This window comes from Heloderma suspectum, chromosome 1 (assembly GCF_057233095.1).
Source record: "Heloderma suspectum isolate Gila_16-S chromosome 1, 16-S_ref, whole genome shotgun sequence".
NCBI lineage: Eukaryota > Metazoa > Chordata > Lepidosauria > Squamata > Helodermatidae > Heloderma > Heloderma suspectum.
This window is the reverse complement of record NC_139458.1, coordinates 324,423,513-324,443,191: the sequence shown is the minus strand read 5'-3', so window position 1 is coordinate 324,443,191 and position 19,679 is coordinate 324,423,513. Positions and strand designations below refer to the sequence as shown.

General features: G+C 41.8%; 1 protein-coding gene and 1 long non-coding RNA gene across 5 annotated transcripts in view; one reads left to right on the top strand and one right to left on the bottom strand.

Moving 5' to 3' along the window:
• Nucleotides 1-3,153, bottom strand: part of LOC146359435 (uncharacterized) — a 109,789-nt gene extending 106,636 nt beyond the window's left edge. Inside the window, exon 1 of the long non-coding RNA XR_014786656.1 lies at nt 2,837-3,153. This is a non-coding gene — a long non-coding RNA (uncharacterized LOC146359435). The remainder of the gene's footprint in view (nt 1-2,836) is intronic.
• A 274-nt stretch (nt 3,154-3,427) lies between these two features.
• HDAC2 (histone deacetylase 2) overlaps nt 3,428-19,679 on the top strand; it is a 53,488-nt gene continuing 37,236 nt past the window's right edge. For 3 of the 4 annotated variants that reach the window (XR_014786655.1, XM_084827343.1, XM_084827341.1), the window contains exons 1-5: nt 3,428-3,650; nt 16,048-16,160; nt 16,641-16,758; nt 17,316-17,390; nt 18,226-18,364. Coding sequence is in view for 3 of the 4 variants with exons in the window: in XM_084827343.1 (XP_084683469.1) it covers nt 3,599-3,650; nt 16,048-16,160; nt 16,641-16,758; nt 17,316-17,390; nt 18,226-18,364 (497 nt within the window). In the remaining variant the exon portion in view is untranslated. The remainder of the gene's footprint in view (nt 3,651-16,047; nt 16,161-16,640; nt 16,759-17,315; nt 17,391-18,225; nt 18,365-19,679) is intronic. The other variant, XM_084827344.1, reaches the window with a different exon arrangement.

Here is a 19,679-nt window from a genome sequence, read left to right as displayed (position 1 = left end):
TTCCCTTTTCTGTATCTTTTCCCACTCTGCAATGGCCTTTTTAAGGTGCAATGACCAGAACTGTACACAGTATTCCAAGTGTGGTTGCACAATGGATTTGTATAGGTATGATATTGACAGTTTTATTTTCAATTCCTTTCCTAACTATGCCTAACATGGAATTTGCCTCTTTCACGGCAGCCGCAGAGTGGGCTGACATTTTCATCAAGCCATCCACCACAACACCAAGAGCTTTTTCTTGGTCAGTCACTGCTAGCTCGCATCTCATCAGCATATACATGAAGTTGCCCCAATGTGCATCACTTTATACTTCCTTGCATTTACCCACATTTGCCATTTTCATGCCCATTCTCCCAGTTTGGAGAGATCCTTTTGGACGTCTTCACACTCGCTTTTTGTTTTAAACACTCCAGATAACAACTTCAGTTGTTCATTTGAACCAATATTATGTAAATTTAGTCATCTCTGCATAATATAATTATAGAACTGGAAGAGTCCATAAGGATCCTCTAGCCTTGCTCTCTGTCTTAGGGCAGGATATCCCAAACCTAGGGTATCTGTTACAGATATCTGCCCATTTTCTTCTTGAAAACCTTCAAAGAATGAATTTGTACAATTTGTAGGGTATGTTACTGAGTGGTTTATTTCATTACTTAATAGCTCTTACAAAGCTTTTCCTTTCCTTTTCTTTTTTTAACCCAAATCATCCTTAAGTTGACAACTTCACTATCTGCCCTAGGAACTCTGATGTGGAGAACCATTTAAGTCTACTTCTCAAGTTCTTACCGTTTGAAAATAGTTCACACTTATTTATTACACATAAAGAAATTTGCTATTCCTTTACAAAGTCAGAGAAACTTACTAGATGGTTTCTTTCCAGGCGATCTCCCATCCAGGCAACTTAGAAGCCCAGACCCAGCTTTAGTAGCATAAGTATGTGATGAGGATAAGGATGAAAATTACTTTGAGAGCAATCCTATGATCCCAAGAACCATAGGATAGCTCAAAAAACCGCTTCTGAAGTCGGAATCAGTGCTCCAACCTCAGAAGGGAGAGTTGGAGATCTGTCCCCCACCCCCACAGCTGATGCAGAGAACCAGGCAGGCTGCCTCTCTGAGGTTGGAAAGGAGGAGAGGAGGAATTTCAGGGAGCATTTTAGGGGGCAGGGAGGGGAGGAGACTGAAGAGACCAGGTTATAATTTATCCTAAACCTCCTCCAGCTCCTTCTCTCCCCCTCCAAAGTGCCCTTGCTAGATGGGCTAAAAAGCCCATCTAGCAAAAACAAAGGAGATTGGCAGATGGGGAGGAAAAGAGCACCTTCATTGCTCCTCCCACCCTGCCAGTTTCAGCCCGGCAGATATAGGAATCTCAGAAGCCCCTGAGTTCAAGGGCTTCCGAGCAGTGAATCACTAGGGTTTCAGGCAGGAATTGTTCCAGCGTCACCTGGAAATCAAACCTTAGACCGTCTGCATGCAAGGCAGGTGCTCTACCACTGAGCTATAGTACCCAACTGGTTTTACTTGTTTCTATGAGTACATGATGGGGATGGGTGGTTTTTTTTTTAAGATTGTAAACTACTGAGGGCTCCTTGAGTCATGCTGGCAGAATATACAATTTTAAAATAAATACAGCAGTATGTTGTGCTCCTCACTCACAGTATCCACATGCATATTACTGTATTTATTGTTTTATTTATTACATTTCTATACCACCCCCATAGCCAAAGGTCTCTGGGCGGTTTACAAAAGTTAAAACACTAAAATACAATGTACAGAGTTTACAAACCATTTACATAAAAGCCTACAAACAATATATACAAACAACATATAACTAAAAACAACTTTAAACTAAAAACAATTTCAAAAAAATCCAACAATAAAACAATACAGCTTAAAAACAATATACAAAGGTCAGCAAAAAAAACAGTTCTAAAAAGGGAAGGCCTGCTGGAATACTGGAATCTTTAATGCCTGCTTACTAACCTTCAGTGAGGTCTGCAGGCACATTTCAACTGGCAGGTCATTCCACAACTGAGGGGCAGCAAAGGAAAGGTCTTCTTGTGAGACTGGCAGCCACACACATTAGGCAGCTGCAGCAGACAGCCTGCAGAGGTCCTTAGGTGGTGGACTGGGATGTAGGGGACAAGGCGCTCCCTAAGGTCATCAATTGCACTCTTGTATTTTATGCACTACTACACTCTTTAAACAGAAAATATTTTGAATTGCTTGAAAAAGAGCTCAGGAGTCTTCATTGTCTCCCATGACAATTTAACAGCACACAGTGGAATCCTACTTGTCTGAATGTGCCTGATCTTGTCTGATCTTGGAAGCGAAGCAGGATCAGCCCTGGTTCGTACTTGGATGGGAGGCCGCCTGGGAATTAGGCTTCCTGCATTGAGCAAGGGGGTTGGCCTCGATGGTCTTGTAGGCCCCTTCCAACTCTATGATTCTATGCTGGCTCAGAAGTAAGCTCCATTAAGCTCAATGAGACTCACCCCCAATAACTATGCATAGGGTTAGAACCTTGAGGCCAGACAACATGCGACATTAGTCATATAGCATTTTCCAACCAGCTTTATTAATTTATTTAAAAGCAGCCACCCAGCTCTCTCTGGAATGTGCTCCACATCTGGACTGGCCCCTTTCCAGCTTCCTGTTGCCCCCATCTGACTGCCACAAACGTGCTGCTTTCTGTCAAGGTCCTAGTCCGAGTCCGGGCAGATTTCCCCTAGTGGAATGAAGTGCCCAATGACCTCAGGCTCTGACAGGCGCATTTTGCACAGGCCAAATACTCGCCGCCTCTCTTAAAATGGCTGTTCACAAAGGAAGGCACTCACCAACTCAAACTCGGCCGGTAATTATTTGCAAGGCTTCAGCCCTGCTGTAGTCAGAATGAAAGCGTTGCTCACTTCAGGCTAAATCTGCCTCCTTAAAAGTCATTTGACGTGAGTGCCCAAAAGCCGCATGAAATTGAGTTAGGAGAATCCTTTCATGAGGGAAAGAAGGCTGCGCACAGGGCCTCTTCCCACTGAACTCAAGCAGCCCACGGCGTTAGGCGCACCTTCAAAAGAGAACGAAAACCCGTGAGGGCGGAGCCAAAAGGCTCGTGGTCGCGGCCCAAAGCGGGTTTAATACATAAGAAACAGGCACTTCTGCGCGTGTGCCGTTCGCGCATTCTGATTGGGATGGGCGGAGCCAAGAGAGAGCGGTCCGCGTCGCCTGTACCATTGTTCGACTGAGAATAGGGGAGTCGACGATTCTACGTTTTCTCCTAGGGACCATAGGGCTGCCCGTCTCACGCTCCGTAGCGCCCAGCGAACGGCAGCTTCCCTTTCTATAGCTCGAAGCGAGGCCAGAGCGCAGCCTTTATAGAAGACGGCGGCGTGAAACGGCGCCACAGTTTTCTCTCCCCCCCCTCCCGGATCGTTCTTTCGGGTGGCACCAGTCGCGGCTGGAGGAGGCGGGACTGGGCTTTCCTGACGCTGCCCGAGGCTTCCGCGCCCTTGTTGCCACCGCCGGTGCCGTCGCTGCTGCTGCGAGTTCTCGCCGTTCTCTGCCATTTCAGCTCAAGCCAGCCCGGCCTCCCCTCGGACGGCGCCATGGCGTACAGTCAGGGAGGCGGCAAGAAGAAAGTCTGTTACTACTACGACGGTGAGGGAGAGACTGAGGGGGCGGGGCGTCGCGTCGGTTTGTCTTAGGTGTGCGTCGGGTGGGGGGTGGAAGAGGGGCTGCCCGTCTGCTTATCTCTCCCCTCCCCCGCTTCCACCGTTGAGTGTGTTCGTTGGTCCTGGCCTCAGCCCCCCCCCCCATCCCCTCTGTCCTCGCGCGCCTTCTTTTCCCGGCGCACGCGCCGCATGCAGCCCCGCCCCCTTCCCCACCACCCTCCCCCCCCGCCCCAATATCTGCCTCTTTTATCTATTGTGTCTGCAGCGCCTGCGTTTGGACGGGAGGAAAGTGCTGATCCCTTTTCTTAACCGCTCTCTTCCTTGATTCGGGTTCAGTTCTCTTCCGAATTTACGCGCGTCTGTTGGCAGTCGCTTTGCAAGGGGTGCGTGTGTGGACACAAGCCTGTTTGGAAAGGTGCTTGTTCCTCCCCGTCCCATTTTGCAGGTTGGGGATCTGAGACTTGCCCCGCGATTTAGTTTATTCAGAACTAAATCCCACTGGGTTGGACCCAGACTTAGTCATACTGCGAGCAGATCCGTTGAAATCAATGGGGCTAAAGTTAGTCGTATCTAACCTGCCCCATTGATTTCAGTGGGTTTACTTTAAGCAGGACTGAGTTTGGATCCAACCCACTGAATTCAGCGGGAATTGGTCTCCAGTAAGTGTGAATTGGTGTCCAGTAAGTGTGTTGAATTGAGAGCCTAGGGCCACGAGGTAAATCCATGGAAGAACCCAGAACAAAGCCTAGAGCTCTCCTCATTGGACTACATTGGAAGGATCTCATAGAAGAGTCCTTGTACTGCTTTATTCGACTATCTCTCATCCACACACACACACACTATTGGTCCCTCCCTTAAAAATACGAGATATCAGCAGCTCAGGAAATTATTCTTTTAGTTATGGGTTTATATTTCTGATCACTTAAAAGGACTAGTTACATTTTTAAACAATGTCCTGCTGGAAAATAAATGTTAAGAATTTTAAAGATTTAGGGTTTTTCAAATTGTTCGTTTTCAAATTGTTTTATGTTGATAAAGTGGAGATTCTAAGCTTTATTAAATTCAGTAGAAATGAATGGCTGCAACTACCAAGAAGTACAAAAGGAAGAGGCATCAGCTAATAGGCATAGGCAGGGGTGAGAATCGTCAAATATTGTTGGAATCCAAATCCTGTCAGCCCCAGCTTGCATGGCCAGTGGTCATGGATGAGGGGGTTGAAGTCCAACTTCATCTGGAAGGTCAGAGGTTCCCTACACCTGGAATAAGACAAAACATTTATTAAACTTTAAAAAAAAAATGACATTTTGAGCAGCTCTCTTTAGGGATACTTATGCAAATACAGATATTTGAACCTTGCTGTTTTGTTAAGTGTTTTAAAATAGAAATGTAATTGACTTCTCAGCTCCTTTAACAACAACAACAGGAAAAGGCTGGATGCTTCAGTTGTTTGACTTATTAGCAATGACTAAATGGGTTTTTTTAGTTTGCTGTTAATCTTACAAACTGAGAAAGGAAAGGCAGTGTAAAGAAACTTTGTATCTGCTTAAAAAGGATACAAGTAAAGAAACTGAGAATGAAGTATATCAGGTGCGATTTAACGCAAAAGAACTGAAGTATCCTTCCTTTTGTGTTTATGTAAAAGAACAAAATGGTCAAAACGTCAATTGTTTAAAACAGGGGTGCAAAAAGGACAGGCCACAGGAAGCAAGTGGCCCACTAAGCGAGTGCTGGTGGCCTGCCAGACCTCCCCTGTGCAGTGTATCTGCTGTGACAGCAGCACTGCCTATCCCTAGCACTAGCTTCCCTTATCTTTGAACTCTCATCAGAGATCAGTGATAAGCAAGTGATCGGGCTTGCTGGGTCAGGAAGTGGGGGAACAGTGGTCAAAAAAATCTAGGGCAGCCCATTCCTATGTATTGATACTGCAACTAAAAACTAGTACTAGAACAGCTACCACCATTGGAACCACTGTACCAGCACATCTGGTCTCTGAACAGCATGGGCATGCACAGGTAGGCTTTTAGGGCTGTCATGATCTCTTTCTTAGGTTCCATAGGGCTATTGTTTGTTTTTGTTGGTTGGTACATTTATATCCCACCTTTCCTTCAAGGACCAAAGGTGACGTACATTGGAATTGTTCAGGATTCAAAGTGTAGATGTAAACCTCTTATTGCAATTTAGAGTGCATTTTTTATGCTTGTGCGCCAGTTGCCATGCAGAAAGATGCTGATTTAACTGCAGCTTAGGATCAGACTGGATGCTGATATGCAGAGAGAGTTGACTTGTGAGGAATAGAAAACCCATTTTTGAGAAATGTGTCTTGCACACCAGTTTGATCATTTTTTGTCATTATCAGTGAAAAGAGACAAGGCACTAAATCATCTTTGTTTAAAGAAGCTAGAATGAATGGATATGTTAGCTACAGGGATGTGTGGTGAATTTTTTTAAAAAATAGGACATTTTCGAGTACTTCATTTTTCCTGTGGAAAATTTTCCATTTCATAAGTTCATTGGTAACAATGAATAGATGCCAATTGCAAATACAGTATTAGGCAAGCTTGACAGATTGAGGGTTGTAAATAACATTTTTCAGGTGATTACCTAGCATGTATTTGAGAGATTACATATATGTCATTAACATACATGGCCTCAGTGTGAAATGGAAGTAATATAGTAGTGACAGCAAAACTGAAGGGGCCCCAGCAACTTCTGGAAGAGAACTGAACCCTGTTGAAATAGAAAAATTGGTTGTCATCCTGTTATGCACAGTTCTTTGGGTTGCTAAAATGTATTAGGGCACAGTCCTATTGGATCCGTCCTTGATACTCGTAAGCTTCCAAACTCAGAGGTTTATGAATATCCAAAGCAGAACGGGGGGCACATTTTCGCCCATCTAGCTGAGGCGTTGGGAGGGAAAGAGGCTGGGAAAGGCTGGGGATATAGTGTAAGCCATCCCCTCCCCACCCACTGGCACACCCCCTTTCCCCACTCTCCAAGTTCATATTTTTGAGCTTGTAGAGGCAACCAGCGTGGTTCTCTCCATGCCAGCTGCAAAGGGGAGGGGTGAGTGGGGAGCTTGGACGCCTGAGTCCAAGGTCAGAGCACTTTCTCTGGCCTTGGATCCAGGAATCTGAAAAATTCTATGCCCCCCCCCAGACATATCTAGTAATCTAATAGGATTACTTTCTTAGTGTGACAATAATAAATGTTTACATAAAGTAACATTTAAATCAGGTTAAGTTTATCCTTAAATAGTTAAGGTCAAATATGTGGAATATGAGAACAAAAAAATTATCAGGGGGCACTTTTTAAAGCTCTGTTGTTCACTACATATAAGTAAAATAAGGGTGCAATCCTATGCACATTTAGACTGAAAAAGTTCTACGACTCCCAGCATTCCCCAGCCAGGATTGTTCCCTAAATGTGCTATATTAGGTCACTTTCTTGGGCATAAGATAATTTTCCAATGCAAACTGGAAAAAAATCAGATGCAAATTACGCTAGTTTGCATAGGAGCATTTTTTGGAAATTTTTCCAATTCATAATTTTCCAGAAGACCCACATCGCCAGTCAGCTGTATTGTTAGATTGCCATAGTTAACCACTTCTCTTCGGAAAATTGCCCTCAAGTAAATATGCTTCGAATCGGTTTAAATGTATTAGGCTTGTATTTAAGCACTAGCTTAGTTGGTATAGGTAACCAGGAAATCAATGCAAGTGAGTGAGCAAGCTGGTGGAAGAGGGATGGAGTGCTTTGTCCACCTTCTGTGTCAAGTGTAGAAACCAAGTAGGCTGCTAGAGCAGAGAAGCCCCATCCTGCACACCCAGTATAGAAATGCAGGTCTCTGTCCTTCCACTGCCAGCACTCAGCAGTCTAGTAAAAAAAAAATAAAAAAATGCAGCTATAGTAACTTTGGGGGGCATATTTACAAGGCTAAAATGTAGTAATTTACAAAATGGTTTTTTATCACTCTGAGATTTAAATAGGTGAATCTGTTAGTTATGCTTGGAGGAAGCTAGGTGAAGAAAGGTTTCTCAAGAGATACTTTGCACTTTATATATTTTGTATGGAGAGTTCTAGGCTAGATAGATGTGGTTTTCACCCATGGATGCCAAAGACAGGCCGAACTGGGAATAATCTGCAGAGGCAGAAGTGTTGCAGCCTAGTGTAGATTTCCAAAATGCTGCCAAGGAAGGCAGAATGGCTTGCAGCCTCCTCCTTTGTTGTTCAGTCTTCCTTGTTTAGCTTTTGAGGGGGAAAGAGGGTCCCTAGTAGGCTTGTTTGTGGACTGAGATTTGACTTTTATGAAAGAAAAATGGTCAGTGTCAGGACCTTGCTGTATGACTAGTATTCTGAAAATCTAGATGTATTTTCAAAGCAGTATTTGCACACACATACAAAAATTTGTCTAAATGTTGTATCAGAAAAGAAATTTGTGTTTGTCACTGATGTTGAAGGAGTTCAAATATTGACTGATAGTATAAATGCAGGTATCTTTCTCGCAGATGTGAACATTTTTTAGGAGGTAGAAGAGTATTAAGTAATTATTCTTACTTCATATTAAGTAATGAATTCAATATTGAATTAAGTAATTCTCTTTTCTTTATATAACTAAACATATCAGCTTCTCTGAAAACCATTGCATGTCATCTTTGAGTGTTCTTTTATCTGCGCCTGAAGCAGCACTGTACAAGAGAGTTAAGAGTTGGCAACGCTGAATCTCTCCTCCTCAAATGAATCTGTGTAGTGTGTGTTTAACTTCCCCCTTGTTGGCAAGATGTAGAGACCTGCAGATAGGAAAGGTTGCTCTTGCCACTTGAGCAAACGAAATTCCTTGTGTCCCGCAAGAGTGGTTAACCATTGTCTGTCAGTGTCCAGAATCACTGCCTTTCAGAGCTCTGGAAAAGTAAAGATAGAGTGGCTCCTTACTTCTCTGGACTTTTAAGAGTCCTTGAGACACACATGTGGCCAGAATCCAGTGCTTTGTAAGTCTACTCACAGATGACAATGGCAAATAATGAACTCTTGTTTGCAGAGCTATGTCTTCTAACACTAGACTAAGGGCTAAGCAAGACAAAATGAGACCTGGGTCCTTTACCCCTATAAAGCAGGAAGATGTCTTAAGAGGTGGGGGGAGAGCTGAACTCTCTTCGTTACCTGTCCCAGACTGCTTTAAATATTTCTCTCTCTCACTGGGAGGTTACAAGCAAAAAAACTATGGAAATGGTGGGGTGGGTTTCAGCTTCCTTCACCCGTCCATGTTGCGATTTTGAATTGTACTTCTCCCCTGTTTTATAGGGAATCAGCAGGACCTGGCTTGAGTCCTCCTGCTGCCATCATGTCTGATAGAACCCTGATCAGGTCCACAGATGTTGACTTGATTTGTTAGCCAACCATTATTTGTTGCCATCGCTAGTCCCCTCCTCTACATCCTCTGGCATTTATAGAAGGCTTGGGAGAGAGGCTGGGTCTTTTCTAGTTTGTGTGGTTTATGGAGAAAGTTTCCTGGTTCGCACGTAATGAGAACCTAGAGTATGGGTTGAGTTGTGGGTTGTTGTTATGTGCAAACTATGCACTGTGGTTTAACTATGCGTTAACCACAGACAACCCAGAATTCACAACCCAACAGAAAACCATAGGTACTCTTCCAGTGTGGTTAACAACAGTGGAATCTCACCCATTGCTCAGAAGGGACTCCTTCTGTTGCTTGCCTGCTCAGAAACTGCAATGGAAATGAGATCTCTTAGGTATGGATTTGCCTAGTGCAGATCTGCCCTGCTTTCCAGAGGGATGGGGACGCTCACTCCTGTGAACTGTCAACTAGATTTGTGGATGCCTTGCCCTAATAGTTTTCCTATTCCACAAGAAAATAAATTTAAGTGGCTGTTTGGGATGCATTTTCTGAATCCCAAATAATTCATGATAGTTTATTCATACATGTCAATCATCATTTGATGCTGCAGTCAACAACTGAAGAACATGCAAGTGTGAACAGGCCCAAGATATATGGGCATTATGATACTGAAGTGTCCATACTGGTAAACGTAGTCCTTTTTGAGGATGTAGTGTCAAGTTTATTTTGCTATCAAGATCTGTTCTATTCTAAAGACATTCATATTACTTTATAGTTTGATGTTAATTTGATATTAACTGCATATGAATATAGATCCTAATCCAATTAGTATAATTTCTGTACATAGCAAAGCTTCAGTTTCTGCAAAATTGTTTTGGTAGCAATTATAATTTGTTAATAAGAATTCCTGAAGATTTCATTTGGTCTTCATTTCAAAGTGAACTGACCTGATCAGCAACTCCCAGCCTAATATGAGGATTAGAACACAGTTTTCTTTGGTCTTTGCAGATCTCTGCTCAAAAAATGTACCAAACGGTGCATTTTAGGATACAGTACATGGGGAGAGCAATCCTCTGGACCCTAGATAGCATCTGGAGGGAGGCATAGGATAGTTTGGATTCCTCGATCTGAGGTCAGAGACAGCACTCCGATCTCGGACCCAGGAGTCTGAACTCCTCGCCCCTCCCCTTCCCCTTGGGGGTCACAAAGGCAACCTTGGAGAGGAAGGAAAGTTCTGTGGATGGGGAGGGGAGGCAACTGGGGAGGCTGTCTTACAAGGAAGTCAGTACCAATCGTATTTCCTTTGGAAGGACATCCCAAGGTTGAGGTACCACCACACAGAAGGTGCTATCCTTTGTAAATACATAGTGTATTTCTCTCACTGATCACCGAAGGTACTTGAAGAAGAGCCTCCTCTGAAGATATTAATGCATGGTCAGGATAGCAGATGGTCTTTCAGGTACTTGGGCCATGTAGGGCTTTAAAGATTATAACCAGCACCTAACGTTGGGCTCAGTAGTGAATGGGAGCCAGTGTAATTCTTTAAGAACTGTTGTAATATGGCTCTGTGGAGATGAACCAGTCAGAATTATGGCTGCTGAATTTAGCACAAATTGAAGCTTCTGAACTGTTTTCAAAGGGCATGATAGCATGGTTGATTTCCATTGGAAAGTTTTCAGTTAGGAAAATTTTCTGATGCCCTAGAGAATGATCCAATTTAGTGTGCTATTTTGCTTGTATTTAGTAAACAAAGCTAAAACGGTTCAACATGGTAATGTTTTGTCCCAGTACACCACAAGTATTTGACTTGAAATATTTGAGGGAAAACATTAAAGCACACATAATATGATTTAAATGTTATATTATGTAGACATTTTATTTGAATATTTGTAAAATGTTAAAGACAATATAATGTTTTTCCCTTAGGTTGTTAACATTTAAGAAAAAAACAAGGGGCCGTATCCAATAGCTTCCCTGTGCTCCCGCTCGATGGGTTTCCCAAGCATGACCCACCACTAGCACAATGGGAAGCTAGCGGTTCTAAAATCAACCTGAAACTAGCAGAAATGCTAGTTTCCAAAATGGGGCATGTCATCGGACCTTGAAGAAGAAAGCTCCACTGTCCTAATCCAAAAATGGAAAATTTTCCACAGAAAAATGATGGAAAAAAGTTCTGGAAAACTTCCCGCTCTTTATCATTGCTTTTATGCTAATTGCGTGCATTTTAGCAGACAAATGTTAAGAGATCTACTAAAGTGTTATGAGTTTCTGAAAATTCCCAGTATTTTGTGTAATTTTTAAAAGTTACTCAATATGTTTCTACTTTATAGACAATATGTTTGTTGGTAGGGTCAGAGTTACTACATGTTAACATGTTAATCCTAAAAATAAGTGTATTTATTATATTATATAGTTCTACTGTGAAAGTCTCTGGGCAGTATCCAATGGTGACTGCCTCAGAGGAACAAGCCCTGCTGATTCTGTTGCACAAATGGCAGTCACCACTTGCAGAACAGAGATTTAGTACTTCTTGGAACAACCTGAAACAAACAGAACTGTTAAGTTTCTGGAACAGGCAGGCAGCGGAACTTGCCTAAGGGAGCTCCACCGACCTGCCGCGTTCCAGAAACTAGTGTTTCCACAGAACTGTTAAGTTTCTGGAGCAGGCAGGTGGCGGAACTCGCCTAAGGGAACTCCACCAACCTGTCGCGTTCCAGAAACTAGTGTTTTCACCCATTTGGGGTCTTGACCCTGGAAACGCTAAATCTCTGGTGGTGAGGGAAAGGGGATGCTTAACTCATCCTGCGCTCTCCAAATTTTTCTTCACCAAGCTGCTTTTCCCTTGGGCATGGGGACCAAATGTGTTTATTCTTGCAATCCTTCATCTAGAACTCCATATTGGAGATAGCTGCTGGAAAATGATTGGAGAGGAGAAGTGGCAGGTGTAGGAAATGTTAAGCATACATCTGCACCCCACACTGATGTTCTGTTCTCATCTTCCCCCTCTGAAGCTGTGCGGGTTTTTTTAAAAGGTGCAGGATTTTTAAAAAAATGTGCAATTAGGGCTTGCGCACAGCTGCGTGTAATAGTTAGGTCTTAAGAGGAGTACTAAATGGGCCAATAAAGAGGCTTATGGCTTTTGTCCACCTACATTTTCATTTTGTAAGGTTGTTTATCGATGCATTGGAGTCATTTAATGCAGTCTTTAGCTTTTCTTAAATACAACTGTCTTGAATGTGAAATGAGAATGAACAGTTTTGCCAAGACAACTGATAATACCTGCCTCAGATTAAATAATTTCTTGCATGTGCAAATCAGGCAGCTTCTCCTGTGCCATTTAGTGGAGTGGGAGTGCTATGTCTACTTTCCAAGACTAGGGAAGTTTGCTTGCAGCTCTTCATCTGGGCAGAGCTCCGTGTAGTTTTAGACCATATTAAAAAGGCAGCAGCAACAGTTTATTAACAAAATAATCCTTTTTCCCCCTGTAATCAGTGATGTGGGTTTTCCGGGAAATTTTGAATTAGATAATTTTCTAATGCAAATTAGGTTCATATGCATAGGGTCACTTGCATAGGAAAATTTTCAGTTTGCATTGGTAAATTTTCTGATGTCCTACAGCAGGGTGGGCAGTTGTGGCCTTCCAGATATTTTGGCCTAAAACTCACATCATTCCTCAGCATTGGCTATGCTGCTAGAGCTGATGGAAGCCATTGGCCAAAACATCTGGAGGGCCACAGGTTCCCCACCCCTACCCTAGGGAGATCTAAAGTATAAATATTATACTTATTTTTAGTAAACAACAAAGCTAAAAAACGTTCCACATGCTAATTGTTTGTCCTAATACACCACAAGTATTTGACCTGAAAGGAAGGCAAAAGGCAACAGTGATAAGGGGAGATATGCCCAATTAAATGCAAAATTCCAGAGGTTAGCCAGAAGAGATAAGGAATTATTTTTAAACAAGCAATACGCGGAAGCGGAAGAAGATAATAGAATAGGAAGGACAAGAGACCTCTTCCAGAAAATTAGAAACATTGGAGGTAAATTCCAGGCAAAAATGGGTGTAATCAAAAACAAAGATGGCAAGGACCTAACAGAAGCAGAATAGATCAAGAAAAGGTGGCAAGAATATACGGAAGATCTGTATAGGGAGGATAATAATATTGGGGATAGATTTGATGGTGTGGTCAGTGAGCTAGAGCCAGACAACCTGAAGAGTGAGGTTGAATGGGCCTTAAGAAGCATTGCTAATAACAAGGCAGCAGGAGATGACGGTATCCCAGCTGAACTGTTTAAACTCTTGCAAGATGATGCTGTCAAGGTGATGCATGCCATATGCCAGCAAATTTGGAAAACACAAGAATGGCCACCAGATTGGAAAAGATCAACTTACATCCCCATACCAAAAAAGGGAAGCACCAAAGAATGTTCAAACTATTGAACAGTGGCACTTATTTCACATGCCAGTAAGGTAATGCTCAAGATCTTGCAAGGTGGACGCTAGCAATTCATGGAACGAGAATTGCCAGATGTACAAGCTGGGTTTAGAAAAGGCAGAGGAACTAGAGACCAAATTGCCAATTATCGGCTGGATAATGGAGAAAGCCAGGGAGTTTCAGAAAAACATCTATTTCTGTTTTATTGACTATTCTAAAGCCTTTGACTGTGTGGATCATAACAAATTGTGGCAAGTTCTTGGTATGGGGATACCAAGTCATCTTGTCTGTGCCTCCTGAGGAATCTGTATAACGACCAAGTAGTAACGGTAGGAACAGACCAGAGAACAACGGACTGGTTCAAGATTAGGAAAGGAGTACGGCAGGGTTGTATACTCTCACCCTACCTATTCAACCTGTACGCAGAACACATCATGCGACGTACTGGGCTTGATGAACCCAAGGCTGGCGTTAAAATCTCTGGAAGAAACATTAACAATCTCAGATACGCAGATGATACCACTTTGATGGCTGAAAGTGAGGACGAGCTGAGGAACCTTATGACAAAGGTGAAAGAAGAAAGTGCAAAAGCTGGGTTGCAGTTAAACCTCAAAAAAACCAGGATTATGGCAACCAGCTTGATTGATAACTGGCAAATAGAGGGAGAAAACGTGGAGGCAGTGACAGACTTTGTCTTTGTAGGCGCAAAGATTACTGCAGATGCTGACTGCAGCCAGGAAATCAGAAGACATTTACTTCTTGGGAGGACAGCAATGATGAATCTTGATAAAATAGTGAAGAGCGGAGACATCACACTGACAACAAAGGTCCGCATAGTGAAAGCAATGGTATTCCCCGTAGTAACCTATGGCTGCGAGAGCTGGACCATAAGGAAGGCTGAGCGAAGGAAGAGAGATGCTTTTGAACTGTGGTGCTGGAGGACAATTCTGAGAGTGCCTTGGACCGCAAGAAGATCAAACCAGTCCATACTCCAGGAAATAAAGCCAGACTGCTCACTTGAGGGAATGATATTAAAGGCAAAACTGAAGTATTGTGGCCACATCATGAGAAGACAGGATAGCCTGGAGAAGATGCTGATGCTAGGGAAAGTGGAAGGCAAAAGGAAGAGGGGCTGACCAAGGGCAAGATGGGTGGATGATATTCTGGAGGTGACGGACTCGACCTTGGGGGAGCTGGGGGTGGCGACAGCCGACAGGAAGCTCTGGCGTGGGCTCATCCATGAAGTCACGAAGAGTCGGAAGTGACTGACTGAATAAACAAGAACAATTTGACCTGAAATATTTGAGGGGTAAAATTAAAGGACGTTTAGTGTAATTTAAATGTTATAATATGTATAGATTTTATTGGAATCCTTGTAAAAAATTAAAGACAATAGCCAGCACTTCCCTTACATTGTTGAAATTTAAGAAAAAACAAACAAAAAAAGGTACTGAAAACTGTTGACGCGCTAATTAATTTTAGCACCCAAAGAAATGTGCATGAAACACTGACAGTCGCTCATCTATTTCAACAAGAGTTCAACACTCTGACTAAGGTTGTTAGGCCACCTTCAGTTTCGCTATCGCTCTTCATTTCACTCAGAGAGAGAGAGAGATGTATTTTAGTGACATATGCATTCTCAGATTGATCAGATCTCCAGCAGCACCAGACAGGCCGCTTAACAAGATCAGCCTGGGATGGCCTTCTCTCTGTCCCATCAGCCAGGACAGCTAGACTGGTGGGGACGAGGGAGAGGGCCTTTTCTGTGGTGGCCCCCACTCTGTGGAACTCCCTCCCTAGGGAACTCCGTCATGCCCCCTCTTTAATGAGCTTCCGTCGTGCATTAAAAACGTGGTTGTTCAGGCAGGCATTTGGGGTGGGTTAGGGTATTTTAGGAAATGTTTTTATTGTAGAATTTTATTGTTTTAAACTGTTTTATTGTATGTTGTACATCGCCCAGAGTGGCTGGGTGACCAGCCAGATGGGCAATTAATAAATTTAATAATAAATAAATAAATTCTCTCACATGCTTTCGAGGGATAATCACTTGGAAAACATTAATTCCAACTTTGAAACTGCCAAGGTTGCCTAATTTGTATTTCCAGTTGGCATATGGTCATTTTTACTAATGAACTTAGGAAATAGAAATTTTTCAGTTGAAAAACGAAGCACTGGAAAATTTCCACCGACATCACTGTCTGTAATGGTCCTTTTTGTCTTGCTTAAATTAATGCTGTTATTCTAAAGCAGGGAACCACAGACTTTGTCTAACCATGTTAGCAAGCCATTATTTGTAGTTGCCACTAATGCTGCTTCTTCCCCTGGGTCTTCTGGGATGCACAGAGGATGCAAGTGACTGCAACAGTCTCTTCTCTGACTTTGTGCTGTGCCTTGCAAGTTCTGAGTGCTTCCAGAGCTCAGTATGTAAATAGGGATAAGAAAAGGAATGTTTGCTAAAGTAGGAAGGCCATTTGTTCGTTTCCTCTTGTGACTAGTGACTGTACTGTGGACCCCAAGAGAGAGAAAATTAACCAAGTAAAGCTAGAAAAAGTAATGATTAGACTTCCAAGCCTGACTCATTTGTTTATTTCTAGGTGATATTGGGAACTATTATTATGGACAAGGGCACCCAATGAAGCCTCACAGGATTCGCATGACACACAACTTGTTGCTAAATTATGGCTTGTACAGAAAAATGGAAATTTATGTGAGTGTACATTTACAGTTTTGTCACTTAAAAGTTGATGGCTAGTGAAGATAATATAGTATATATAAAACTTTTTACGCACATTACTTTTCAGAAATTTTCCCAAGATACTGAATTCCAGGTCAACATCTTGTTTTATTGTGGAGAACACTAAGGCCTGTAGAGAAATACCTGTAAAAATGTTACATCAAACCAAATGCACAAGGATTTGGTAACCAGATGTTTGCTTCCATGGATGGAAAACGTGATGTTGGATTTAGTCCTTATGTGTCTTATACCGTTTCAACATTTGACAGTGAAATCTATAGAAAAACTGTTTTATGCCTATGTGTGTGGTAGACCCAAAGCTGAAATACTTTGAAATATTTCAGCAAGTGTCAGTTTAACGTGTCTGATTATCAAATTTATCTCAAGGAAACTATTTGAAATACTGCTGCTTTTTATTTCGTATCAGACTCATTTCAGTCTTTTTGTTACTAGCGGCCCCACAAAGCTACAGCAGAAGAAATGACCAAATATCACAGTGATGAGTACATCAAATTTCTTCGCTCAATAAGACCTGACAATATGTCTGAGTATAGCAAACAGATGCAAAGATGTAAGTTGATATTGAACTAAATGCAAATAAATTCTTAACCTTTGAGAAGCTTTTTCCAAAATATAGATGATTTTCTAACACTGTATACAAGAAAAATGTAAACATTTCTTAAAAAGCAATGAATTTCTTTCTCGGTATTGTCTTGATTTGTTAAGGTGGAGAGTTGTATATTGTATATTTTGTATATGTCCAGTACCCCTTCTCTCTGAATTCTAGTGGGTTATTAGAATTCTCAGTTGTTAGTTGCCTGCCATACTAGTTTCAACATCCAAAATTTGTTCAAGTATAATTCTGCCCAGTTACCAGATGATAATTTGATGATTGGGAACACTCCATAGTTCACCCGCTTCTTTCCACTCAGACTCTTTAAAAAAACGTACTGAAATTAGTGGTGTGGCCACATTTGGTATATTACCATCTACACAGTGGCATTCTTAACTTCATTGAGTAGTTGACAGTGTTTGACTGATCAACTGACCAATGTGCCAACCCTAAATGAAAGTATTCTACACTTGGGAACAGTAAACTTGAGGATTAATGAAACTTGTTTTGTATAGTTAATGTTGGAGAAGATTGTCCTGTGTTTGATGGACTATTTGAGTTCTGTCAGCTGTCTACAGGAGGCTCTGTAGGTAAGCAAATACTTTTTAAGATTGTTTGTGGAGTTATTACTTTTTAAAAGGCTGTCAATTAAAACAGCAGTAGCACTTTTTAAAAAGGTTAACTTTTAAATCTCAATGTGAAATATTTTGACTTTTAAGTTGCAGCAGGCATGAGGTAATATTGATAGTGCCTTTATAGATGTGTTGATAATGGCTGGGGGCGGGGGATAATTGAATAGAAATTTAAAGTAATATGATTCACTGAAAGAAAAGGCACTGAAAGAAAAGAATCTGCATTAATAAATTCATAGTTTGTTACAGTCCATGATATGGTATACCGAAATGTAGAAGTGTCTAAAACTAAACAGCTAAAATCCAGACAAAGCTGAGATTTAGTACATTAAGTTATTACTCTTTTTCACAAGATACTGGCTCGGTTCACAGGAGATGACAGTCCACACTCAGGGTTGAGTATGGGTTGAAATGTGGGTTGTAATTGAAACCTGGGTTGTTGTGTTGTGTGAACCCAGCTGTGCTAACAAACGATTGTTTATTCACACAAACTGAGTGAAAAAAGGCTGAGTTCACACAATGAAGAAAACAGGAGGGGGTGAGCATCCAAAGTAAATCACAAAGAAGAGAAACAGGTTCCTACAATGGGGGTTGTTGTTTTTTTGCATCCCGAGAACCTTTTTCTCTTTGTGATTTGAGTTCACGCAACACAACAACCTACGGTTCAACGACATGCCACATTCAACCATTACTCAACCTTGAGTGTGGGTTATCATCTTGTGTGAACTCACTCACTCTGTCTTTTCATTCATACACAAGATCTTTAACTACATTTTTCTGCATAATGCTTTAGCTGGAGCAGTGAAATTGAACAGACAACAGACAGACATGGCTGTTAATTGGGCTGGAGGACTTCATCATGCTAAGAAGTCGGAGGCATCTGGCTTCTGTTATGTCAATGATATTGTGCTTGCCATTCTTGAGTTACTGAAGTAAGTTCATGCTTGTCCTGTGGACATGATTGGCTTTGGGTTTAAGGGTTGGTTGATATGTTGACAAGACTAGCAATCATTGTTTCTTGGTAGTTTCAAACTTTTATTTTTTTGTAACATTAAATAACAGAATAATGTAAATTATAAAACACTCTTTGTTCCAAATAGTTTACTTTTAAAAAGGTGTTACTGTCTGTTTCAAAAAGACCCAAAGATGCCTCCTATATTTATTTATTTATTTCATTTCATTTCTATACCGCCCAATAGCCGAAGCTCTCTATATGAGAGCATATAGCTATATGTGAAAGAACAAATAAAAAGCAGTCATTTCCAATATTGTGCTTTACAGTATTGTAATATTTTATTAGGTTATTGGTATTATGGTTGTCTTCAGATAACATAGATACTCACTGTTGTCTTTCCCTATTGGGTAGTTGATACATTAGAGCTTTGCAGTAGCAGCTACAAAACAAATACTCCCTGATTGCTGGTCTTCAAAGTTTCTTTTTGAGGATCTGCTCCACATTTTAAATGGCCTAGTAAACCTGGACTATCTCAACTTAAAAGTTAAATAATCACCTGATGAATGTATAATCTACTTTGCAGACAAAATCACTGATATTCATTTTAATTTGGAGTATTAGGGGATCAGCCCTGTTCGTTTGTTTTGTTTGTTTGTTTATTACATTTCTATCCCACCTTCTTTTGTGAGGAACCCTAGGCAGCTTGCATAGTCCTCCTCCTCCTCTCCCTTGTATCCTCACAATAACCCTATGAGGTAGGTTAGGCTTAGAGTCAGTGACTGGCCCCAAGTCACCCAGTGAGCTTCAAGGATGAGAGAGGACTAGAACCTGGATTTCCCAAGTCCCAGTCCAACACTCTAACCACAACACCACACTGCCTCTGATCCTCTATCATATCATCTTTATTTGGATGAATTTCAGTCTCTTCTGACAATGCAAAGGTTGTAGTTAGGAGTATGAAGATAGCTATCTATGATTTGTACTAGTCCCCCATTCTGGTTGGGAAAAGCCAGTTGGGAAGGGGTTGCAGGCTAGGGTTCTGAATGTTTCGGTCATAAGGGTAAACTGCTGCCTTAAAACTGCAGTTGGTTGATATCTACTCAAAGAAGTCTATGCAGAATATAGATTCTCTGGTGAGCTCTCAACCTGTTACTTCATGTCCTAAATCACACATACACATAAACACAGATGTGTAGATGAGTACTTGACCAACATGGCTTCTTTTTTAAAGATCTTGAACTTGAGTTCCAGTTCACCACAGGGAGCATGCACTAGACCCATAGCAAGGGGAA